The sequence below is a fragment of the Alternaria conjuncta genome (assembly GCF_024043145.1).
Source record: "Alternaria conjuncta strain BMP 0040 chromosome Unknown scaffold_36, whole genome shotgun sequence".
Taxonomy (NCBI): Eukaryota; Fungi; Ascomycota; class Dothideomycetes; order Pleosporales; family Pleosporaceae; genus Alternaria; species Alternaria conjuncta.
Genome location: NW_026250125.1, coordinates 100,004 through 125,126, shown reverse-complemented (window position 1 = coordinate 125,126; position 25,123 = coordinate 100,004). Strand labels below are relative to the sequence as shown.

Sequence of the window (25,123 nt, the reverse complement as noted above, 5' to 3'; positions counted from 1 at the left end):
ATATCAATCCACACGATCCTCTGACATCAACTACATAGAAGTCAATCTCCATCCTCCCCTCTCCCCACTCGCCATCTCACTCCTCCTTCTTATGCGCCTTCGCAAACAACTCGGGATGATCAATCGCATACTGCGCACCCGCCGCCCAATGATACAACTTCGCCGCAATAACATACCCCTCCTTAGCAAACTCCTCCAGTCGCGCATACAACTCACTAATCGGAATATTCACCCTCTGGATATCCTCCCCTTCATCAAGATGCTGTTCCGGCTCCGGGTCCCCCTCCTTCAAATGGATTTCCACCATGCACAAACACAGATTCGCAGACGTCATACCCGGATCCGCTGCTACGGGTGGTGATGTGGAAATAACGGTTCCTGCGTACCCCGTTTCCTCGTAGAGTTCGCGGACGGCGGCTTCCTCGGGGGTTTCGGATGCGTCGATTAGACCGGCGGGCCATTCTACTGTGAAGCCGCTGACTGGGGGGCGGAATTGGATTACGACGATTGTGGAGGGGGGTTTGGAGGGGTGGTAGATTATGTTGCCCATTGCGACGGCGTCGACGCCGGCGCTGCCGGTTGTTTTCCTCGAGGCGATCTCCCAGATGCGTTCTTTGCCTTTGGCGTCGATGTAGGTGGCTTTTTGTAGTTTTACCCATTTGGCTTCTGAGGAGGGGAGGTCGACGAGAGAAGTTACTTTGGGGGTGCCGGTTGAGGAGGCCATTGTGACGGCGTTTACGCGGTCGACGAGCGGGGAGGCAAAGATGGGGCTTGTGCTGTGGAACAGTTTTTTGGGGGTGATGGTGGCTGGTGGACGTGATACTGCTCGTCTCGTGAGGGTTGTGAACATTGGCCTGGTTGCGATGTCGGGGGTTTGGAGGTCGGGGTGCCGATGACGTTATCTAGGTGGAGGAAATGAGGTACCACGAGATGTTTGTTAAAGAAGAAACCACGACCGCACAAGACTTCTACTTTTCGAGTCAAGTAACCTAGTTTATAGTTTGAGATGCTGTAAAAAGTCGCTATGCCTTATGATGCCAGTTCAAGTAATAATGGGAGACCCCACTCTGTTTAGCGTCAGGAACGGCATTTCACGTAACGTCATCCAAAATGGATCCAAGCCACCGATAAGCATCACTTGTCAAGACTGTCGTTAACCCCGAGTCTATCTTCCGCTGCAATCAGATTCCACTTCGTCTTGTTTACTCGTCCATGTCTGTTCTGTAGCACGTTGCGCTGTTTTCAGACGGTAATCCTCCAATTTCCATCATGGCCTCATTGCGCTACCTCTCTCGAACAACTCCGCAATACAAATCAATCACATCAAACTCACGACATTTCTCTTCAAGTACACCAAGACATGCCGACTTCACGCACGCCGTCATAGGCGGCGGCGTAATAGGCCTAGCCATAGCCCGCAAACTCCAACAACGCGACTCCGCCTCCACGGTCCTAATAGAAAAACACGGCCACGTCGGCACAGAAACAAGTTCGCGAAACAGCGAAGTCATACACGCAGGCCTCTACTACGGACCCACATCCCTCAAAACCAAACTCTGTCTACAAGGAAAGGACATGTTATACTCGCTATGCAAACAACACGACATCCCCCACCGCAACACCGGAAAATGGATCGTCGCCCAAGACGCCGCACAAATGGCCGCCCTCCAAAAAGTCCACGACTTCGCCAAAAGCATAAACGTCCCCATCCATTTCCTCAGCAAACAAGAAGCCCACCGCCGCGAACCAGATGTGCGGGCTGAAGCCGGCGTCCTAGAAAGCCCCAGCACCGGAATCGTAGATTCGCACAGCCTGATGCAATACCTGCAAGGCTCATTCGAAGACTCTGGCGGCATCTGCGCCTTCAAATCCACAGTCACACGCATCAGCCCCATCGATTCCGGGCGCAGCGGATGGGAAATTACAACGACGGGAGCAGATGGCGAAGAAAGCAGTATAACAGCCGACACATTGATAAACTCCGCGGGTCTCTTCGCCGTCGATATCCAGAATATGATTTTGCCGAAAGAACGACACAGAAAAGCTTTCTACGCAAAAGGCTCTTATTTCAGCTACGCTGTCTCGCGGCCTAAACCCTCCACGCTCGTCTACCCGGCTCCCGTACCAGGCCATGGCGGCCTAGGCACACACCTAACCCTCGACATGGCGGGGCGAATCCGCTTCGGACCAGACGTCGAGTGGACTGATTCCCCCACTGACTACTCCCCCAACACCAAAAACATGAAGCAAGCTATCGATGATATCCAGACGTATCTGCCAGGCGTGGATCGAGATGCGATTCAACCGGATTACGTGGGTATACGACCTAAGTTGGGGAAGTTGGCGGCGACGAGCGGGAAAGACTTCCAGGATTTTGTGATTCAGAAGGAGGAGGGGTATGAGGGGTTTGTGAATTTGTTGGCCATGGAGAGTCCCGGGTTGACTAGTAGTTTGGCGGTTGCGGAGGAGGTGGAGGGGTTGTTGTATCGGTAGGGGGGAGGGGTGGGGAAGTGGGTGATGCGATGACACGAGCAATGCATGACATTGAGATGATGTAGGAAGATTGGTCAATTACTGGTATGCTTTCAACTAGTAACGCATGGGTTATCCCGACCTTGTAGGCGATATTAGCAATATGTTTGGTTTATTACTAGGCAGTCACATATGTAAGCCAATATCAAGCCGAAACCTTCTATTGCAAATTGACAATAACATCACATTACAAGCAACATCAACTTTGGCAGTAAGACCATTTCATTCAACGTCCCAGACAGCGACGTTACTTCTAGACATTAAGCAAGAAAAAGGGGTGATGTATGTATGATCCATCACATAGCTCCTACAACATATATACCCCAAGCGAACCAAGTCATGATCCCGTAGTTTTTATATCCAAAAGCCACACACCCCGCCGTCATGTAATGATGTAATATATGTACAGTTAAGGAAATGAGTTTTTCGCGAGAGAGAAAAAAGAGTTCACTCGCGGTGTATTGCGGTGCTGCTCGCTGAAAACGCCGGGGACATCCAATGCGCACACAAGTAGTTTGATGATAAAGGAAAAGGTTAATGCTGGTATGTCGTTTGATGCAGCCTTCTAGGCGGAAGATGAGAAGAAAGATCAAGATGCTAGATCGTGCGGAAAGAGGCGTTTACTTGCGGGGCTGCTTGCTAAGGCGCTTCCGCTTCTTGGAGTCGCTGGAGTCGCTGCGTCCATGGTTTGATGCGGGCATCGTGGGTTGGCCTAGCGGCGCAGGTGATACATCACGCATCAGGCTGCTTTGCTGTGGGGCCTGTAGCTCATAATCTTCACCAGGTGCGGTGTGAACGTATTGCTGAGCAAGAGGGCTGCGTCCCTGGCGCTGGTCTGAGCTGTTAGTCCTGCTGTAGGACGGCTTGGGCGACTCGAGACCATGGCCCTTCTGCTCGTTGGACAGCGGCGATGTGCGGGCTGGGGCGTGGGCGAGGTCGCTGTTGGTACGCATCTGAGCTGGTCGTTGCGGGCCCTTGGACTGGTATACAGAGTCGTCGTCGATGGAGTCAACAGATTCGCTGTACATGCCCTTGCTAGCACCCGCGCCGACCTCGTAGGGTCCTCCTCGTGGCTCTTCGTAGAAGGCTCCTCCGGCAGGCTTTTGTGTTTGCTGAGTCTTGTGGTAGATACGTGCATCCTCGGGGTCCATGAAACTCTCGACACGACGGGGCATGTAGATAGAGTTGGCGGCGGAGGTCTCTTGCGAAGCGAAGGAGTCCATAGAAGAACGGGGGTGGAGGGGCACGTGAGGGACGTTGGGGTTGCGGGGCATTGTGTTGGGAAGCGTGAGACCAGAGTCGTTGCCTTGTTGGTACCATCCGTTGGGCAGGCGTTCTGCGGCGGCAAAGCGTCCGTCGATGTTGTCGCCGGGCTGTAGAGGAATAGCGGCTGGACGGTGCTTCTGCGCCTCGGCGGCAGCCTTGAAAGTCTCAGGAACAACGTTCAGATCGTCACCAGTAGCCTCGGCAGCCTCGATAGCCTCTTGGGGAGTGGTCTTGGTGTCGGCGCTACCAGCATCGGCACGAGGTCCACCCCATGTACGCTGACCGGCAGTGAAGATACCGTAAACCATGTAGACCCAGTTGAAGAAGGGGTTGACGATGAACATGAGGGGGTACAGCATGATCTTATAGCGACCGAGCTTGGCGCCAAAGTACAACATGAGAAGCCAGTTAAGCCCCAGAGAGATGGCGATGAAACCAACGGGAAGGTTGGCAACCTTTTGCGAGGTAGTGATCAAAGAGATACACAGGATGAAGAAGAGCAGGGCGGTGGTTCGGATGGTGTTCTGCATGAAGCGGACGATGAGGAGGATCGGGTAGCGCTTCCAGAGACGGATATCAGTCAACATGCATACTTCGTTGGTGATAAAACCCAAGAACCAGCGGCGACGTTGCTTGAGCAGAGACTGGTAGGTTTGCACAGCTTCGGTCTTGCAGAATGCTCCGGTGTTCATCTGGATCTGGTAACGTTCCTTGGCGCCAATCATGAACAAGTGGGTGAGCCAACGGTCCTCACCAAGATGGCACTTGCCGTAGTCGAAGAGGTCGTCGCATTGCTCGGCCTTGTCAGCGAAGTAGTACTTGGCCATCCTGCGGAAAGCGGAGAATCGAAGCATAGTAAGGGCACCGGGCAAGCAAGTGACGGCACCGCAGCCGGACTCGACTGAACGCTCGAACAGTTGACCGTGAACGTATTCCATGTCCTGAAGAAGGGTGATGAGAGAGTTCTTCTCGGTTGTGGAGGTAATGACACCAGTCTGAGCCAACATGTTCTTCTTGCTGCCGGGCTTGAGTTCCATCTCGTACATGAAGTTCTGAATGCAGGTCTTGTCGAGAATGCAGTCGGAGTCGATGAACAGGACGAAGAGATTGTCGTTGCGCTTGAGGTACTCGGAGTAGATCTTGTCGATGAGCTTGAAGGTCCTCTTCTGGCAGTGACGCTTACCACCGTGGGGAAAGCGGGAGATGGTAATGCGGCAGCTACGGTAGATGACATCGATGGACTTGGGGTAGGTGTCGAGCGTGAGCGGGACACCGAGCTTCTCGATGGTATTCAGGTAGAGCTCGTCCTCCTGGTCTCCGTCAAAGGAGAGGAAGATGTGCAGGCACGAGGGCGGGTATTCGCAGTCGACCAGGGAGTCGCAAGTTCGGAGAAGAATCTCGGGAATCTCCTTGTAGCAGGGCATGATGATGACGACCTTGGGGGCGGATGCCTCATCGAGGACGGATTTAATCCTGCGGCTGCGACCAACGGAGTGGGTGACGAGCTGGTAGACACAGAACAACCACGGGACGGTCAAGAGACCGGCAAACGACCAGAAGGCGAACCACTGGAGGAAGCCAACCATCTCCTGGGGGAAGTACTTGGTAACTTGCGACGGGAGGGGGAGGGTTACGACCATAATGGGCAAGAAGATGGCACTGTTTCTGTCAGACTTGATTTGCATAATGGAGCGGAGTTCAAATGCTTACCGGAGAGCGAAGAAGAGAATGCCGAAGAAGATGGACAGAATGCGGACACTGATCGTCTCGGCCTTCTGGAAGACCTTGACAATGCAGTACAGGAAAGCAGCGACCCAGAGGAACCACTCGAGCAGGGCAGCCAACATGAGACCACCGATGATGGCAACGTAGGCAATCTACTGCAGTCAGTTTCTGAAGCTACAGTCGGCAATGGCTGTACTCACATCCTTAGCTGGCCAAGGGTCGTCAATGTCTGGGGTAGAGTGGTCGATTTCGCGGGCGAAGACCGCGCGGGCGGCGAGGCCCATCATGTCTTGCCAAACCATGGCGGAGTATTAAGTATGTATATTCGTCGTTGTCGTTAAGCGGATAGCGAGCAATGCTGTCTGGGTTTCGGACAGCCGTCGACCCTATATGTAAGGCGACTAAATTGGTGACGCAGACGCGGTGAGTTGGAGAAGCACGGCCCGTCGCTGAGGTATGGGAGGGGCCCTGAGTAACAAAGGCTCGTAACCCAACAGTGGCACGGGGCTAGATAATTGACGTAGAGGCGAATTGCTGATCCAAGACTGTCGCAGAGCTGAGAAAACTACTAGGATACAGGTATTGGTGTTTGGCGGTAGTAGTTGTAGTGGTGTAAGCGGATGGTAAGTCTTCGCGGCCCAATAAACGAGTGTAAGGGTGGGAAGGACAAGAAGGGCTTAGACCAAGGTCATTAACAAAATACCGCTCGCAAGGGCAGTCCGGAGTCGTATGGGAGGAGCGCCTTGAGGAGGAAGGAAGTCTCTACGAGGGGATCGAGCTGGTTTACAAGCACGAAAAGCGGGCGCGCTCGGTCCACATGGCCTTCACCCAAAGTGTGCTGGATCCTCTGGGCAGCAGTCGAGATGCACGATCGTCACAGGGGCACTCCAACTAGATTTGGCAAGCTGCCCGCGCTTGGAGCTCGAAAACGAGTTGCGTGCAGGCCTACGCCTGGTCTCAGTGGCCCCGACCCGTGCCAAACCACGCGCCGGCGGCCCTATGCCTGCAGCCTCGCAGTTATTTTGGGCGCCCCCATGCGCCGTCTACCGTTAGCTGTCTGAAGCTTGCAGGCAAAGTGTTCCTCTCTGTTTCGCATCCTCATCACACACAGAGGCACATCCTACCTGTTTGGGGCCGTGTGTTTGGGGCCCTCGAGAGCCGTGGTCTGCACGCTGGGCATGCAGTGGTGTAGTAATTTTGTAGTCATGGTAGGTTCTACCCCATTCCGCCGTTCGTGTCCATCGTCGCATGAGGTGGCATCGTCGCTCTTGGAAATTCGCCTGTAATGCACCGCTGCTGGTCGCCTTCTATTGCCAAGAGATCCTCCAGCTTCGCGTGGATTCCGGGCGTTCAGGGGTCGGCATCGCTCGCTGTTCTAAAGCCATGTCCGACCAATTATGGCACCACGCGCCTCATGCCGTCTCGTAATCCCCAGCGGCGGCCCCAGAGCCTCGCGGTAGAGGCTGTCTGTCACACTGTGCTATGGCTGGTAGCTGTCGTAAAAGAAAGCCATGTTGCCGTATCCCTATTCCCATGGCCTATCCGACGCTACGCCGAGTCGCTGCACCCTCTCCTCCCGCATCTCGTTGAGTCGCGAGCGCTAGGGAAATACCTGATGAAAAATACGAGGGCTGTGGATATGCCAGGCCGACCCGCTGCAAAAAGCACGAAACGGCGACGGCGGCCCCAACATGCATGGAGACTTGACAGGAGGAAACCTGTGCCGCTTCCGCTCGTACCGGTAATGATGAATTTTTCCATGTTCCACAGCGTGGTGGACCGCCCGCTCGTCATAACGCATATAGCAACATCGACGTTGCAGCACGGGGACCTGTCTTTGCCCTGATTCCCGAATAGATCTCGCCTACCCACATTGGCAGAGGCTGAGGGCGGCTCGCAATCGATAAAGTCGCTGCGCACCAGCGACCCGTAGTTTCGGATCCTGCTTTTCCTGCCCCGAGCGATGACAAGGCGCTGATCGCACTCGCTACGACGCTCATCAATCTTGTTTGCTGCCGGCCCAACGGTGGCAGATCGCCAGTGCGCTCAACCTGCATGCACAGCATTGTTGACTTGTTTACACCGACTCCAACGTGCAGCGTGTTCGGCCTTCCTTCTGGAATGGCCAGGATCTCGCCCTCGTATAGTATACATCTTACACGTCCGTGTCACTCATGAATCGCTGCTGTTGAGATGAGTGCGCTTGCCGTCAACCGCAATAGCGCCGCGGCACATAGTCTCTATGAATTTGGTCATGGACCCCTGAGCTACACTCTGAACTCTACAATATTCGCCTCTCTAGTCTATATCACAGCCAGTCAAGGGTGGAAGAATGCGCCATGTGGCGGCCCTCAGGGGTGAATTGTTAGAGTTTGAGGCTAGGTAACCGTTTTCGCTCCCAGCTTCCAGTCCCGCACTGCAAATGCGCCACAGGGCTGAACGTCGGGTAAAGCTCTGAATGGGACGTCTTCGCCTAAGACCTAAGTGTGTGTGACATTGAATGTGATATGGGATTCGATAATGTGCATGAGAGTCATTCCTGCCGTACTTAGTGTTGGACCTGACTACATTAGGAAGTCTGCTCGCTTGAACGCTGAGTGATGACTGATCCCCATTGTCGAGCTGTTTCAAGCGCATTTTGGGAAGATTTATTGTGACTGTTCCAGTTTGATGTAGTACCGGACATTCACTCCAGTCATCGCTGGCGTATGAATTAGGTAGTGGTGTTCATTCTCAGCACTCCGGTTTGAGTACCCAAGACTGCTTAGTCATGGCTCTCTCATGTGAACCGCGGGACATTTGGTGACGCACGGATACCTGGATACGTGAGCGAACTCGCTGCAGGTACCGCTCACAAATTCACCCGCAACGTCGACCCAAGGCCCCGCGATCGCGACATTGCTACAGTCGCAAACAGCCTCGCTCTCACCCGAGCTTGTCTCACCGAGCCCGAACCAATGCAACAAGCGCCTGCGCCTGATATATTTCCCACCTTCCATGTGCGCGTATAACCGATCCGTGCTATCTACCGCCGCCCCTCCACCACTGCGGCAATCGCCTCCTCCACCATGGACAGGCCTCGGAAGCGTACGTGCTCGCCATGTAGTTGACAGAGTCGTACTAATTATGTACAGGCGAATTGCGCGAACTGAATATCCGCGCCTGGGATGGCGAACAAGGTACTTGGTCTTAGAATAGTTGCACCTGCAGCCCGCGTGCTGACAATATGTCCAGACGTCTTCGCCGTGCAAGGCTCCCTCGACTCGTCTATGAAAAAGAACACGGCCTTTATCAAGCGCCTGCGAACCGCCGTAAACGCCGCCGCCCAAGCACAGTTCCTCCAGGAAATCCGCGCCTTATCCCTCCACAAATACCTTTCCGAGATTATCTCAGCCTGCTACGAGGGCCTGTGCAGGCTCAAGACGCCCGGCGAGATTGCTGCCGGCGTGGAAATTGTCAGCGCTCTCCATCAACGCTTCGGCCCGACCGAGTTCACGGGATACATTGCCTGGTATATTGGGAGGGGCTTAGCGACGCCGGACAAGTCACACCTCAAGACGCTGGCCCCCGAAGTGCGCGAGCGCGAAGAGAAGGAGCGTCTGGCACGTCAGCGCGTCCTCCTACGAGTCGCTACCGAACTTTGGCTCGTGGGTGTTCTGCGCAGTCTGGATGACGTAGCTCGACCTGAAGAGGCGAGCAAGACCAAGGACAATGGCAAGCTCGTCGAGGGCGCCGCAAAGGCAAAGTCCCGCGCGGAGAGCGCCGACGCTGAGCCCTTTCCTCTCGAGGTGCTGAAGGACATGCTGGGTCACGACCGCGAACATGTCAACCTGCCCCTTGTCGTCATCTTCGTCAAAGCCTTCGCCTGGGATATCCTGGGGTCCAAGCCTTCTTCAGCAGATGGCCGTAAAACAGTCAATGAGGACGGCACTACAACAGCAGAGAAGAATGGAGAGACTTCCGGCGCCGAAGACGAGGACCACGACCCGCCCATCATCTCTCCCGACTTGCAGCAGCGGTTCAGGAACATCCTTACCCGGTACTTCGAAGACGTCAAGACGCACCTCCTCCGCGACCAGAAACACATCCTCAGCCAGGGTCGGAAGAATGCCGAAGCATACGTCAAGTCGGGCGAGGTCTTCGAGGACCGTCAGAACAACTACGAGAAGCAGATGAAGTCCCAAGAGCGCTTGGTGACAAATGCACAGGTCCTGGCCGACGCGTTGGGTGTAGAAATGCCAGACTTAAAAGAGAAGGACAACTCCGCAAACACTGGTGATGGTGCTATTGGCCTGATCAAGGCGGGCGAATATCTGCGCGGCCAAAGCGACGGCGCTGGCATCTGGGAAGACGAGGATGAGCGCCGTTTCTACGAGAACCTAATCGACCTGAAGGACCGCGTCCCAGGTATTTTGCTAGAGGAAGTCAAGAAGAAGAAGGCAGATGGTGATGACCAGGTGGGGAAGAAAATCGAGGCGAAGGCCGAGCCCATCGAAAAGGAAACAGCAGAGACTGTCACTGACGCAAAACCGACTGACGGGGACGACCAATCTACTGCTATCGCGAACAAGTCCGTCGGAGCACAGGTCGACGCTCTTTTGGCGCGCCTGCCGGAACTCGCCACCAAGGACGCCGTCGATCAGACTGCCATGGATTTTTGCTTCCTGAACTCCAAGGCTTCGCGCAACCGTCTGATTAAGGCTGTGCAGGAGATTCCCAAGGGCCGATCCGATTTGCTCCCCCTGTACTCTAGGCTCATTGCAACCCTCGGGAAGTACATGCCAGATGTGGCCCAGGGACTGGTATCCTACCTGGACGAGGAGTTCAGAAGCTTGCAGCGTCGAAAGTCCAAAGACTTTCTCGGACAGGTGCGAACGCAGAATGTACGCTACCTTGCAGAGTTGACCAAGTTCGGCGTCGTCCCTGAGCACGTCATCTTTCACTGTCTCAAAGTCAGCCTAGACGACTTCTCGCGGATGAACATTGAGATCATCTGCAACCTCTTGGAAAACTGCGGACGCTATCTGCTTCGCAATCCCGAAACGTCTCCTCGTATGCATTCCTTCCTCGAAACTCTTCAGCGAAAGAAGGGCGCTCAGGTGATTGGCCAACAAGAGCGCATGTTGATCGAGAACGCTGTCTACTATGTGAACCCACCAGAACGCGCTGCAATCGAACAGAAAGAGCGGACGCCTATCGAGCTCTTCCTACGCAAGATCATGTACCAGGACCTGACTCGTCGCACGCTGGACAAAACCATCAAGCAGGTACGCAAGATGCACTGGGAGGAAGAGGAAGTAGTAAATCTTCTCCACAAGGTCTTTGCAAAACCGGGGAAGATCAAGTACAGCAACATCCACTTGCTAGCCGTCATGCTCGGAACAATCCACCGATTTCACCAAGACTTCGCCATCTCCGTCATTGACGACCTTCTCGAGTCCATCACATTCGGGCTAGAGTTGAACGACTTCAAGTTCAACCAACGCCGGATCTCTGAAGTCAAGTATCTCGGTGAACTTTACATCTACCGATTGGTTGACTCGCCTCTTGTTTTCGACACTCTATACAAGCTCCTGAACTACGGGTGGGAGGGTGGCTATGCACGACCTGGGGGATACAATCCGCTGGATCAACCGGACGACTACTTCCGCATTCGTCTCGTCTGCAACCTTCTCGAAACCTGCGGCATGTACTACGACAAAGGTGCAGCGAAGAAGAAGCTTGACTTCTTCCTCACGTATCTGCAGTACTATGTCTGCATCAAGGAGGCATTGCCGATGGACGTGGAGTTTATCGTGCAAGACGCATTCAATCTCGTCAGACCGCAGTGGAAAATCATCACCAACCCAGAGGAAGCTTCACGTGCCTTTGCCGAAGCCGTCAAACAGAACTACCAAACATCTTCAGCCGACAAGCCTGTTGAGCCCGACGAAGACGACCTCTCTGCATCAGACGACGAGATGGATGGCCCCGAAGACGAGGACGTCGTCCTACCCGATGGAGAAGGAGACAAGTCATCTGGTGAAGAAGACGATGAATCTGACGATGAGGAGCCTGTGAAGCAGACATCTTCAGACGAAGAGGAAGAACAGATTGTGGTAACACGGCAAGAAGACGAACGCGACCCAGAAGCCGATGCTGAGTTCGATCGCGAGCTTGCTAAGCTCATGTCGGAGAGCGCAGAATCGCGTAAGCATGACCGAAAGCCTGTGTTCGACGTACCGCTACCCATGCGCCGTGCTCGAGAGGCTCCGGTCAATGCTGAAGACGTCGGAAACGAAGTACCCATTCCGGAGGCTCCAGTTCCTTCGCAGACGATGAAATTCTCCCTGCTCAGCAAGCGTGGCAACAGAACGCAGACCCGATCTATTGACCTCCCCTCAGATTCGACCTTTGCTGTCGCCATGCGTAACAAACAGCAAGCAGACACAGAAGAACGACAGCGAATCAAGAGTCTCGTACTGAATTACAACGAAGCTCGCGACGATGCTGACGACACGACTGGTGATGCGCCTTTTCATTACACCCTTCAACCTAATACCAACAGAACACGTATTGACTCCCCTCAAGGTCTGGACAAGACTCCGAACCCGTATGCGCAGCCGCGCCTCGACAAAGCTGGTGCAAATCGCAGCAACCAGCGTGCAAGGAAGCTACAGCTGTCAGATGTCAATTGGTATGACTCCCAATCCTCTCTTCGGCAGAGTCGTCCTGGGACTGGTGCAACGTCTGCTTCAACGCCTAGGCCGCTTCCGGTGTTCGCATCGAAGCGTTGAGACGAAGTGCGAGTCCAGGCTTCTCATAAGCTTTCCAATGCTTGCAGTCGACATTGATCTTTGGCGTTACTTTCGAAGCGCTTTTCACCATCACGAGGCTAACCGCGAGGCCCTGTGTGGGCGACTGATTGTTTAGGACATGATTCCTGTCTACGATGCTGCAGCTAGCATCCACTATGAACGCCGCAAAAGCTCCCTATGCTTACCATTGCCATTCCTGCAGAGCATGCCATCCGCGGTATGTATCACCTAAGGATAAGCAACCGTTCCGGTATCGAGACTCCGTGCTCCAAGCGAAGAGAAGGCTTTCGCCAGTGAGAAACATCCTACTTTGCGCAAGAGCGTCCCCGAGGCAGGTGAGTATGCTACGCAGACGTATGGATATTGCGACATGGCGTTTGCGACAAGCGACGCTTGAGCCGGAGGATGAGCGACGACGGATTTGCGTCTACCAACGCGTTATCAAATGACATGCGCCGTCTTACGGACGCCATATGAAGGGGAAGGAACGCGATGGCTCTGGGTAGCAGACGTGAGCGTATTACTGGCAGTGTATTGCTTCCCACATTAACATTCGTCTTTAAAATTGAAACTGTCGTTACCTCCGATCTGTGCTTGCTCCATTGAGGTTTGTGGCCTGGTATTCCATCTGCACCTTCATTCCCGCTTGTATGCATTGACTGGGGAGTGTGCCGGATTGCCGCGTGCATGCGGCCAGATAGCGAGATAGCAGAGAACAAGTGACGACGTCCAAGGCCTAGGCACGCGCTACCACGGCGGCGCGCTCGCGCTAGTGAAGCGCGTACCTTGCAGAAACATGTACGTCACGAGAAAACAGAAAGTCAAAACCGCGCGCATGCCCCAATTAAATCCCCATCCCAGGTCATTCGACCTGAATCATATTCCCGACGCGACAATACCTTAGAACAGCTTTTATACCAAGACTAATGTCTAATATGCTGTTCCTCGCGCTCGCGTTCGCAGGCTCAGCCTCGGCTTTGACCTTGCCGACATTTCTCCAAAGCCAGGGTCAAGCTCAGTCACCACTCCAGCCTCTGGACCACTCGCAGAACTACCAGTTTGATCCCCTGCTGCATCTCCCTGGTATCTCGCCATACTTTGACGCAGTCGGTCCGTACTATCCTCCCCATGTCACGGGAATAACCAATACTAACTCCATGCAGGCTTTGGTCTCGAGCACAAACCTCCCGTCGGCTGCAATGTCACGGCCGCATCGTACATCATCCGCCACGGCGCCATCTACTCCAACGACGACGAATACGAAGAATACATCAAGCCCTTTCTGTGGAAGCTCGAGACACACCGCAATGGATGGACCGGCCCGCTCTCCTTCATGGAAAAGTGGCAGTCCCCAATCTTGGAGGATAAATTGGAGGAACTGACACCCTCCGGCGCCGTCGACGCAGAAGCAGTAGGCAAGCACCTCCTACAACGCTACCACCACCTCGTCCCCGACACAACGCGCATCCTCGCGGACAAAAAGAGCAGAACCTACGACACCGCCGCCAACTTCGTCAAAGCCTTCCCCCAAGCCTCCGACATCGACATCGTCCGCATAACCGAAAACACAAACGGCAGCATGGAATCCCTCATCCCCCACAAATCCTGCAAAAACTTCTCCAAGAAACCCGGTTCAAGCCAACAAAAGAAAGTCATCGACCTCTACGGCGCCTCCGTCGCCCACCGCCTCTCCCCCTACACGCCCTTCAAATTGACTCCTAGTGATGTTGTTGGCTTCCAGATGCTGTGCGGCTACGAATCCGCCATCAAGGGCGAGCGCAGCCCCATCTGCGCGCTCTTCACAGACTCGGAGTGGATGGCGTATGAATACGCGTGGGATCTGAAATACGCGTACATGGTCGGTCCGCTGAACCCGCTGAGTCCGTATCTCGGTTTCCCGTGGTTGCAAGCACAGTCTGAGCTCTTTGCGCATATCGAGAAGCATGATACGCCCGGTGACGGCTGGCCGGATAAACAGCGTTTCTTCCTTGGTTTCACGCATAGGGAAGTCCCGCCTTTTATCGCTACCGCACTTGGTCTTTTCAACTCGTCTTCCGACGCCGCGGAGCAGTTCCCCACTGACCACATTAACTGGACGCGCGCGTGGAAGATGAGCGATCTCATCCCTTTCCTGGGTCATGTCGGTATGGAGAAGATGATTTGTGAGAGGGGCGGTGTGCATGGCGATGAGCCTGGCACGTATGTTAGGTTCATTGCGAATTCGGCGCCGAGACCCATTCCGGATTGCCAGGATGGGCCGGGCGCGAGCTGTGAGTTTAAGTCGTTTAAGAAACTTATTGGGAAGGGGGCCAAGGCGCATAAGGACTTTCACAAGGTTTGTGATGTGAAGGATTGTAAGGATGCTAGTTGTATGGAGGGGGAGGAGTAGGAGGGTAGTGGTGAGGTGGAGTGTTTTGTAGTGGTATATATACTTAGCGAATGCATTACAGAACAGAACGCACCGCCTCTCCAACACCAAGATTGAAGCCTCTCGCAGAATAGTCTTGCACGTAGCGATGGTTAAGCAAGGTTTTGTGTACAGGCATCATCTCATGTATCCTCTAGCTGGTCAGTGGCACATGCCCGACGTACTACATGACAAATTCACACAAAACTGAAACCATGCAAGTTCTCGTCCAAAGTTACAGCTACGCTATGCTACTTATACATATACACCAACAAATGCAAAAATGCCATGATGCCGCTCGAAAATCGATATAACCTTCCCCATATGCAAGGAGACGACACATGTAGCTTAAACATGGTCAAGACCCTTCCTCCCGCTCTCATGCCCTTGCCCGAAATGCTTTCCTTCCTATGTGTGTTTGTGTGTCTTCACCGAAACGCTTTCCCTTCATGTGTGTATCTGTACAATAGCGACATGTTTGTTTCCTGAAATGTAAATGTACAGCTCGAGTGCCATGTTCCGTAAACGATCGTAGTCGGTCGTGTAGCTGCAATGTACGTAGAGGAAGAGGCTCGGAGCGATCTTTTGGGGACGTTCGCGCTCGTGGTGACTCGTCAATCGTAATCGTGATCGTGATCGTACTCGCTGTCGTGAGAGGGCGTCTCGGGTCAGCAATCGCTGTTGAGCTTGTGCTTCGGCCAGTCATAACCGGTTTGATCCCATAACTGCTTTGCGTTAGTTGTGTGCTTGTATGATAAGCAAGACAGGATTATGTACTGTATAGTTCGGGTTCTGGTAAGCCTTCGGATGCTTCTTGATGTATTCTGTAGTCTCGAAGCCCGGGGGATCGCACGTAACCATCTCCTCGCCTTTCTTCTGATACCACCGCACGTAGTCGAATCGCATGGTGGCAGGAAAGACCAGGTTCTTCCAGTCGATCCAGGTCCAGGAGTTACTGATGCCAAGGTTGAGAATGAGTGACAGGGGCTCTTCTGCGATTTGTCGAGCTTGGATGTTGCCGTTGGGTCCTACAGAACGGCCGTCCATGATGAACATGGTCTGGTCACCAACCTTCCAGGAGATGTATGCGTCCTTGCCTTCTCCGGGAGCATATTCGAAAGAGTACCGCTGATACTGCTTGTTGTCGAACCAGTCCCTGTTTAGTATTGTGCTGGCAGAGATGGCCTCTTGGAAGGCACCGCCGGCGTAGGTGTTGAGCCCACTGTAACGAAGGTCTGGGAACGCCGTGAAGTTGTAATTCGGATGGTACCAGATGTCGAAGGGGGCAACCTGGAAGCTCTGTGTTGCTATTGGCAGACCTGCTGGACCTGGGTAACCTGATGTGGCACCCACCTCGATGACGTCAATTTCTGGTGCTCCCCTTCCTCTACCTGGCGATGGGTGGTCTTCACCCGGGCAGGTGCATGAGTTGAGTCGTTGTCCAGGTAGGTGAGATAATCCGTCAGGACTAGACTGATTAGGCGTGATACCAGCATCGCAAGCTTGGTAGGTGTAGGGCCACAGCCCGTCGGTTGTACTGAGATAGCCTGGGCGGCCGAGATTGCCCATTGTCCAGGCTCCAGGCCAGAGTCCCTGTACACCGGCTGGTCCTGGTAGCGACACTGAAACTTCGAAGATACCGCCTTTGAAGCACAGCTGGTTCCAACTGTTCAGCATACCGGATCGGAACTTGAGACCATGGTTGAAGAATTCTTCCAGGCGCAGCTGAAGCGTGCCATCTTTGGTAGTGACAGCATCTGGATCATACCATTCAACGTCCTGAGTCGCGCCATACCAGACGTTGGGTGCAAAGAAGTAAGGGTCGTCTCCTTCATAGAACGTGCGGCCATTGTCATTAAACTCATCGCTGAAGACGAGCACATACTCATCGCCAAACTCTCCGGCCCTTGTCTTGACAGCGTCAGGTGTGTCGGGATCGATCAAGCCTGTCCGTATGTTCTCCAGGAGTGGATACTGTTTGTTGTTGACTATAGCCCAGATCTGAGGCCTCCAGGGATTGGGAAACATGCTCAATGGCATACCGTAGGCTGAGTTGTAGTCGATGACGCCTACCGCAGAAAGTACTGGAAGGCCGATGAAAATGAATAACAGTCCTGATATCATGAAAGCTAGGCCAATAGTGGAAACGATGCTGTCTCTTGTAAAGTGATCGCGTATCCTCGGTTTGAACTTGATGTCATCGTCGTCGCGAGGCATGTGCATTTCATCGTCCGCTTCCTCTAAGTCGCAAACCAGTGGCCAGGACAGTATTCCTTTCTCCTCGTACGGTGCCGTTAATCTGTCGTCGATGAAAGACACATTCTTCTTGTCATCGTACAGCTCAATGACGCTATCGTTGAGGCCCGTCACAGACGCATTGGGGGTAAGGAACGGGTTGATTGGTGGTATGCCAGGCGGCGGAGTGGTTGTGCGCGAGCGGGCGTTCAGTCTGGCATAAGACTGCCGTTCTGATAAGGAGGTCCTCCGACTGCGGCTATGGCTACTGGCGGAATCTGAGAAAGGGTTGAAGTAGCGAGTATAGTCGGTTCCCAAGTCTTGTAATGTGAGCGGAGTGCCCGGAGAGCGGGCTCCATGACCTGTCAAGTCTGTTGTACTCCTCGCTTTTGGTGTCCTCAAGTGAGGCCGGGGCGGGATGCGCAAGTGAAGACGGCCTGTCGTGGTGCGCGGCCGATGCTTTGTCGACTGGGTATCATCGCTCGACTGCGGCTCGTGCCCGTCTGAGCTTCCATCGCTCGCTGATCTTGAGTTTGCGAGCGGCGAAGGGACGATGGGCGCAAAGGGCAACGGCGAAGATTCGCGCTCTGCCGTTGGCGGGATGCCGAAGTCGAAGCCATGATCAGAAGTTGGGCTCTGACTGCCGCTCGGCTGGCCAATCAGCGGCTCTTCGGCTGCCCCTGCTGGCTCGGATGCTCCTTCTGTGCTGGTGTCGCGGGGAGACGCAGCTTCCCTCTCGACAGTTGAACTCGACGACGACGATCGCCTGAGCTGCTCGTCTCGCTTTTGAGGTGATTCCGAGTACTCGGACGACGTGGACGAGGCGACTCTTCGTATGGACGCCATGGCGATTAGCGACCGATTGGCGTTCGCGCCGGCGTTTTGCCCCACAGCGCGCGCTATGTCGTGCAGCTCACGCCAATTGTGATGCTGTGTGTAGTAGCTTTGTCGACAGAATGCTCAGATATATCTTGAGTTTGAAAAGAGACAGTGGGAGGTAGCGGGAGACGAGGGTCTGCGAACGTGTTGTGCCTGACGTCGCGAGGCAAGGTGCTGGTCGGAGAGCTTTGACGCGGTGGGACGTGGGAGGGTCGGGGTGGATATGGCACCTGTATGTGAGCAACACAGAAAGCGGGGAGGCTCGCAGAAGACAAGAGCTGCGTATGCGAGTGAATAAACTTCCAAAAGGCGCGTAGTAGCGACAGTGAGTAGCGATGTTGGCCTGGCAAGCGCGGTGATTGTTTGAGCGGGAGAACTGGTCTGATAGTAGCATTGATGGTGAAGGCGAGTTGCCCACGACGCGGCCAATCACAGCTTCCCAATTGGGGTTCACCAAACAACAGGAGCGGTTCCGGCGATGGGCAGGAGCGGTTGCCTGCACCTGCGCCTGTGCTGCGTCGCGCTTCGGACTCTCCTCATGCTTTCACCACAGCCGAACGGTTACTGGCACAACACGACTCGACAGGTACCCTCACCACTGTGGCCGGAGTCGTCTCCCGCCTTCATGATGTATGTGATGTTGTCGCCTCGCAGGCCGCACCTTCTTCCGATTGCTCGAACCGCGGAAAGCACGATGGGCTCAACGACGCACGCGCTTACCTCATGATGGCCCTGATCCACTGTCTCCCATGCAGACAGAATCGGCGAGACCAATGGACGTTACACAACAACAGCGTGCTGGAACATGTAGCACGAGGATACCTTTACGTGTCAATTCCCATAAGTCGCGAGTATGTCAAGTCCATATCTAGCACGACACTTCCCTGACCTCTCACAAAGGCGCTCTTTCTATCGTGAACAATATCGGCACGTCCGTTCCAATCCTCACATCGTTGGCTTTGACGTGGTTGCTCGTACTGAGCTGACCGCCGTTCATCTCCGTAGGCCACTCCTTGACATCCCATTCCAGACCTTCGGTAGAGATGATCGCCGGTCCATATATAGGAAGAAACCCTACGTTCTCGGTAAAGACGCCATCTTCTTGTAGCCCTCTCAGCAGAGTCTCCTTACTCCGAAGTATGAAGCTCAGGCTGCACTCCGAGAACAGCCATAGGCGAAGGTCGGCATGTCGATTCTCTTCTCTGTATATCTCGTTCAGGAGCCCAAGGCCCTGATCAACCCTCCCACCGAGGGTACCAAGGACGATCACATCCCGAACCATTGAGGAAGTAAGACGCGACGAGATTTTCTTCATGCATTTCCCAAAGTCTGTGCTGTATTGGTCACCATCGCGTAGCACAGGGACACCTCGTGCTTCGTAGTAGTCACGCACATCATCGCGTAACGAGTCCAAGTCTCCATGGATCATATCGGGTAGCTACGCCTGTCAGCGACCTGTGTTGACGCTATATATCACATACTTACTCACGTATTGTTCGCGTTGCGCTATCAAGTCACCTTTCAGCATGTCGTAAAGTCTATTCGCCCCGCCATCGGCACATATGCGGTGCCCAGTGTGCTTCCAAAGGCGTGAGAAGGCAGTGAAGTGGGCTATTGGTTGATTCAAAATGAGAAGATCGGGAGGGTTTGGTGTCTTCTCCGGATGGGCGCTTTCCGCAAGAAACTTCGCAGGGTACAGTTCGGTGTCTTCACGTTGCGCCATATTTCTAACTTTCTCTAGGGTATCCAAAAATGAGTGTGGTGATATAGATAATGATGCAGTCAATGCGACTGTCGAAAATGGTTCAGATCGAGAATTCCGGATGACGTGCGCGATGCAGCGGCAAGTGCGATGCAGATATGGCGGACGCACTAGGCCATAGAGGGACTAGCTCATGCCTCCCGCGTCTCTTTCCCCACGGATCACTGATACGCAGATATGCATGCCTACCACGGTTTCAACCTTTATTTATAACAATTTGCATGTACAGTTCTTCCCTCATGATGTATGAGGTTCCCCTCTCGGCTCCTCGATTCTCGCTTTCGGATTTATCAGTTGATACGTGATAGCAACTACAGCCCACGAAGATTGATGGATGGTTTGATGAGGCTTCCCAATAGAAGACCTTAGCACGACGCACGCATTTCAAGCTTCGTCGTTTCATTATAACTCCAATTGAGGTCGATGCCCCTAGCGAAGCAGGTCTCAAACACAAGCTCTGCTTACGCACAACGGCCCCACGTTAGTCAACCTCGGCCTACGTTTCGGACCTGCGTCAAATTGTGGTTCGTGGTGGTTGTTACTATCAACACATCTATATCCGTAGCTATACTTCATGGTCGTATACAGGCCGTGGATAGATTGTCGGATGTCGATCGTTCCGTATCTATCTATCTTTACGCATAGCAACGCTGACGATGCCTTGCTAAAGATGGAGCGAGGGAGAGGCACTGGCCACCAAAGCCGCAGATGTGGAGTGCTCGATGTGCGATTCTGGGAATGCTTTGTTTCAAGGAAGGGTCTATGCCTAAGTACAAGTCAGTCGGACATGAGCTTGAGCTCGTGACCTCCAGCAGGCACCACGCAAATTGACTTCATGATGCTTTACGAGCCCTCACGACGATGTAGATCTGGATGAGATACGATCGTGAATCTAGCAACTGAGAGGATGTATGGACAAGTTGTTGCCCGATGGCTCTTGCCTGCTTGGCGAGGGAGATTTCCAAGGTTAAGGCCATAGATGGCGGCGGACCGTGCGCTGTTCGGAAATGACGTTTGGCGCAATGCCCACCACCTGCAACCTCTCGGCCGCCGCCATCATCTGTGGGATGAAGCACCCACGTCCCGTAACACATGCATCGTCGCCGATATCGCCCTTTCACCCAAGAGCGTAGCTTGCGGAAGCTTTCGACACTAAGCATCGTCAGCCCGCCATGGCCCCGCTCCTCCACCTGGGCAGCTGCGGAACAGGGGTTCCCACTGTCTAACTTCACCACCAGACGCCACTCCCCATAGTCCGTCCACATCATCAGCATGAATCTACAACAATAGCGTTGTGCCAGGCACTACAGCGCCTCATCACCGGTGACCCGGCCCCGGTCTGGAACCACCCTCTGGGTGCAGACCACGTCAAGACCGCGTGGTACCTGGATGATCATGTCATTAACGAAATCCTTGATACCCTACCGAAAGCATTCAACGGTATACAGAAACCTCTTTTGTTGACACCTTGAGCTCTTCTCTGCGAGCCAAATCTACTTGAAACCTTAAGACGTCAAGTCGCACTTGCATGTCGCTTGAACTGAGGTACGCAATCAGCCAAGCAATGGCACTGGTGAGGCTTCAGCCACACCACGATTCGTGTGCGACCTGTCATCATGGACATACCGAATTCCACCAGCGCGGGTCCTGTCAGCGCGCAGGACACCCCTTGTCATCATCCACGCGCTCAGGCGCCTTCTACCATGAACGTGCATTCAGCATACGGGCATGGTGGCGTACCATGCTAACTATCCTCAGCAGCATTTCGTCAGCTCATACACGATGCCTTGACTTGGCTTCCAGCCCTGCGAGGGCGCCTCATCGGTGCTAGGACGATACCTTGCTATGTAGGACTCTACACGGAAGACATGTATCTCGGCCCTAAACTTAGCATCATGCAAGCTTGATGCCGTATATGATCAGCCGTTGGACGGAATTGTCGGTTCTGGTCAAGCTCAAGTCTGCTCAGTATGGACGAGTATATCACAGCTCAGCCCCTACCACTTCGAGCAAGCACACGCTTTTGTCCAGAGAAGCTCGACATTATCTGATGCAACGGTCATTGCCTGACTGCAGTCGACTCTCAAGACACGGTGGTTCTACAGCCAGCTTGGAACAACACGCATTGATTCGTATCACTTGTTAAGCCAAACATCCGATCGCAATGGATGAGACGACCATTCATACTCCACGAGACCTGTCGGATCGCTTTACTACGCAAGCAGTTCAGCACAACCCATATGCTAGAATGCCATCGAAAAGAGCAATCGCGTGCGTGACATGCGCTAAGGCAAAGACCAAGTGTAACAAAGCTGTATGTACCAAGGCACATCTTGTATAGTCCAAGTTCCTGCGCTTACACTACATAGCTACCTTCGTGCTCTCGGTGCATCACCAAGGGTATCGTATGCGAACCAAGATCCACTCGCCGTACTTCAGATAGCAACCACCGATCAAGCATCAAGAAACCATCTAGACCACCGAAAAGGCAATTCTCGGCCAGTGTCATATCACGCCTCGATTCATATATTCCCTCGACGAGCTTGCATTCTCAAGACTCTCGAGGCTCATACGCCGCAACATACATTGATACCGAAGCCACCGCGAAAGCCAGCCATCAAAACTCGGGGCTCTCTGGCTATCCAATGCTCACTCCGCTTTCACCAAGAGATTCGCAAACCCTCAACGGCAGTTACACTTATATAGATACTTCTGAACAGGATCCGGATTTCTTTACTCAGTCTGCGGGTGCGAACAGCTATTTTAACCTGGGCACTATGTCACCGCAGACACCAAGCCCGATACATCCTTATCAGCCCGTATCCGTGGTGCACGAGACAGATCTCTGCTTGTATCCACGATTATGGTCCGACGAAGTATTGATGCCCATCGAATGTGGGTTCGACTTCAATGTCAATGATGTTCTACCACAAACTTGGGCTACTCCACACGTCACAACCGACATTCCAATCGCGCAGACACCCTGGTGTTTGTCTGATTTCTTAGGCGCATCCCAACAAACCCTAAACGAGCCAGTATCACACGCTACCGGAATCGCTTCCCCATTCCAGTACCAGTTCAGAGATACATCAAGTCCATATCATACTGACTGGACTTTCTACGAACATACTATCCCCGGCCTGAACGTTGCCACTTCGGCAACGTCCATCCATGACTTCAATTTTGCAATAAGTCGTCCGCCAATCTGGGAAGCTTCTTTGATATCGTAGTGGTGCTGGCGATTCTTGGCTGAGCCCGCTTGACAACGCGCATCTAAGGTGCATTGGCAACTGTTATGTAGACTACGAAATGCATGGCGCTCCCATTAACAAGACTCGACATTTCCAACCAAATCTTTCTTTTGTGCTATGCGGCTCTCAAAGATCTTTGCACTCCAAGCGTTGGATGACTCCCGAAGCCTACGAACAAGGTTTCCATACTAAAGTCCGCCTATCCCACGTCTGACCAACGTCTCCATTGATAATACGGCTATGCGATGCAGAGACGGTACATCGGAACTCTGTTCGAAAATTCCGCATTCGTCAAAAGGCATGCTGCTGCAGTTTCCTCGGGGTTCCTGCATATGCACTGCTCCAAGCAAGATAGCCAATCCGCCGCGCTCCGACGTGTAGTCGCCTACTCCTGCCGTTTGAGCGGCTCAAACGGCTAAAGTCGTCCCTTGCATAGTATTGGTTCTTACACCTTCGCTCACTACCGCCTCAGTGAGCCAAAGCAAACTTGTGCCTTATAGCAAGCCTACTATGACAACGCTACTGCCCACTGTTCCCACGTGAAGATCATACTGCCTCCGCCACCCTGGTCTTATCAGAACCAAGGCATGTCTGGTATGATCTTCAACCTTGCAGCCGAGGTCACACGAGCGTTGATCATATGACAACGACCGAGTGTTGTAGTCATGGTGTTCGTTTTCGTCGGAGTTCACAGCCTTCTTGCCACCCTGCATTCGTGGCGAGAACACCCCACTGTCATCCTTCCATTGCTTACTCGCATAACTCACCGATAGGTGGCAGATGTTCCGTCAAAACCCTCAAGGCAAGGTACCACAGCGCGCATGCGTCTTCAAGCATACGCACCTCATGGCTATCATGCATTGTGCCTGGACCTGGCGCTCGATTCGCACGTGTGAAGAAGACCAGCGTTAAGGGAAACAGGGTACATGATGCTGCGTTGCATCCAGAAAGATACTGTATGAGTGAGTGGGCCCTGCATCCATTGGACGACGCAGGGGACGGGTCTGGAGCAGTGATTCAGGATTTCGCGCGCTTTCAGCGGTGGCTTATCGGCTACTTCGAATACCTACACTGCGAACCTTGCTCTAGCAGCGGATGGGTCGTATGGTAATTCTCTGCATATTATAACATCTATGAAGAGTTGTGAGATGGTGGGTTGGATGCGCATCTCCTACAGCTGATTTCTTTCCTAATCTCTGAACAGTGTCGGCCCGCTGCGGAAACATGGTCTCTACACATCGACGGACCGTCCCATCACTCGCGCGTGACGGCACGCCCTTTGCGAGAAAACAGCGACCATGGCGCCACAGCGCTTGTCAGACGCATGCACGGCTCACCCATGGAGGGCGCATGTGGTTAGCTCGGCAGATCCTGCGGCCGAAGCCCACCTCTAGCGGGCTGTACCGACGCGAACGTAGCGGCCTGCGGCATCGTATCTAGGTCTTCTTCGAACGTCAATTCTACGAGTCTCACACCACCAAATTGACCTACAGTCAGCCTCTGGAATGATTCAAGAAAAAGGCGCCGCGCCCACCTGGTAGCTTGCTGCTTATCGATAGCGTCAAATCCAATCGCAGGTACCGTGATCCTTCATCGTTCGTGTCATCATCGTGTGGGATCAGGCGTTGCCTGGATGCAGGAACGATGATCACTCAAAGGCTTGGCAAAATGGGACTCAGGTTTCCCATGGTGTCTTCCTGATCCAAAACCTGGCGTATAGCATATGCTACCGGAGGACTGGGTTCTGCAACCACCAGCCCGGTAGTGGTTGGTCGTATTCAGAGGCCTTCCGGGATGCACACCCGTTCCTCCGATGACCATGTACCGCAGAATCTACGGCGCAAGCACTACCGGAGCGCATGAAGGTTAGATTACACGCCGAATACCCTTGCTTTTTATCGATTTACAGGTCTCGGATGACCAACACCACCTACATCCGTCCTGTGGCGTGCTTCCCTGGTCATGATTATCCCGACAATGTCTATAGTTTCTTACTGTTCCGATGCTTGTTTGTTCATTTTATTGGCTGATGCTATACCCAAATGCACTCCTGCCGTTGCCTAGTCTCGCAGGCCTTCTCGGTTACGACACGGACACTGAGTTCGCAGCTGGGAAACCTCCACTCAAAGTGCATGGCCATTCTTTGTCCATATCAGCTCTGAACGTGTCACTCTATCGAAAGCCAAGTTATCGTCTCCACCATTTCGTCAGCCAATAGAGCCTCGCATCCATCCATCCAGAGCCAGTGAACCAGCCACATGGGAGACTA

At 53.5% G+C, this 25,123-nt stretch overlaps 7 protein-coding genes across 7 annotated transcripts; 3 read left to right on the top strand and 4 right to left on the bottom strand.

Moving 5' to 3' along the window:
- Positions 1-76: 76 nt before the first annotated feature.
- J4E85_011521 (uncharacterized protein) lies at positions 77-850 on the bottom strand (the record flags this gene model as incomplete). The annotated part of the gene is made up of 1 exon (XM_051475723.1): positions 77-850. The coding sequence occupies one exon, from the start codon at positions 848-850 to the stop codon at positions 77-79; it is 774 nt and encodes a 257-aa protein (XP_051320499.1).
- A 419-nt stretch (positions 851-1,269) lies between these two features.
- J4E85_011520 (uncharacterized protein) lies at positions 1,270-2,493 on the top strand (the record flags this gene model as incomplete). Its single annotated transcript, XM_051475722.1, has 1 exon — positions 1,270-2,493. The coding sequence occupies one exon, from the start codon at positions 1,270-1,272 to the stop codon at positions 2,491-2,493; it is 1,224 nt and encodes a 407-aa protein (XP_051320498.1).
- Positions 2,494-3,152: 659 nt separating this feature from the next.
- J4E85_011519 (uncharacterized protein) lies at positions 3,153-5,825 on the bottom strand (the record flags this gene model as incomplete). Its single annotated transcript, XM_051475721.1, has 3 exons — positions 3,153-5,457; positions 5,509-5,675; positions 5,724-5,825. The coding sequence occupies 3 exons, from the start codon at positions 5,823-5,825 to the stop codon at positions 3,153-3,155; spliced, it is 2,574 nt and encodes an 857-aa protein (XP_051320497.1).
- A 2,766-nt stretch (positions 5,826-8,591) lies between these two features.
- On the top strand, positions 8,592-12,299 carry J4E85_011518 (uncharacterized protein; the record flags this gene model as incomplete). Its single annotated transcript, XM_051475720.1, has 3 exons — positions 8,592-8,610; positions 8,658-8,702; positions 8,758-12,299. 3 exons carry the CDS (start codon positions 8,592-8,594, stop codon positions 12,297-12,299), a joined length of 3,606 nt encoding a protein of 1,201 aa, XP_051320496.1.
- A 947-nt stretch (positions 12,300-13,246) lies between these two features.
- J4E85_011517 (uncharacterized protein) lies at positions 13,247-14,709 on the top strand (the record flags this gene model as incomplete). Its single annotated transcript, XM_051475719.1, has 2 exons — positions 13,247-13,430; positions 13,484-14,709. The coding sequence occupies 2 exons, from the start codon at positions 13,247-13,249 to the stop codon at positions 14,707-14,709; spliced, it is 1,410 nt and encodes a 469-aa protein (XP_051320495.1).
- A 753-nt stretch (positions 14,710-15,462) lies between these two features.
- Positions 15,463-17,808, bottom strand: J4E85_011516 (uncharacterized protein; the record flags this gene model as incomplete). The annotated part of the gene is made up of 1 exon (XM_051475718.1): positions 15,463-17,808. The coding sequence occupies one exon, from the start codon at positions 17,806-17,808 to the stop codon at positions 15,463-15,465; it is 2,346 nt and encodes a 781-aa protein (XP_051320494.1).
- Positions 17,809-18,733: 925 nt separating this feature from the next.
- J4E85_011515 (uncharacterized protein) lies at positions 18,734-19,369 on the bottom strand (the record flags this gene model as incomplete). The annotated part of the gene is made up of 2 exons (XM_051475717.1): positions 18,734-19,279; positions 19,331-19,369. The coding sequence occupies 2 exons, from the start codon at positions 19,367-19,369 to the stop codon at positions 18,734-18,736; spliced, it is 585 nt and encodes a 194-aa protein (XP_051320493.1).
- Positions 19,370-25,123: the final 5,754 nt, after the last annotated feature.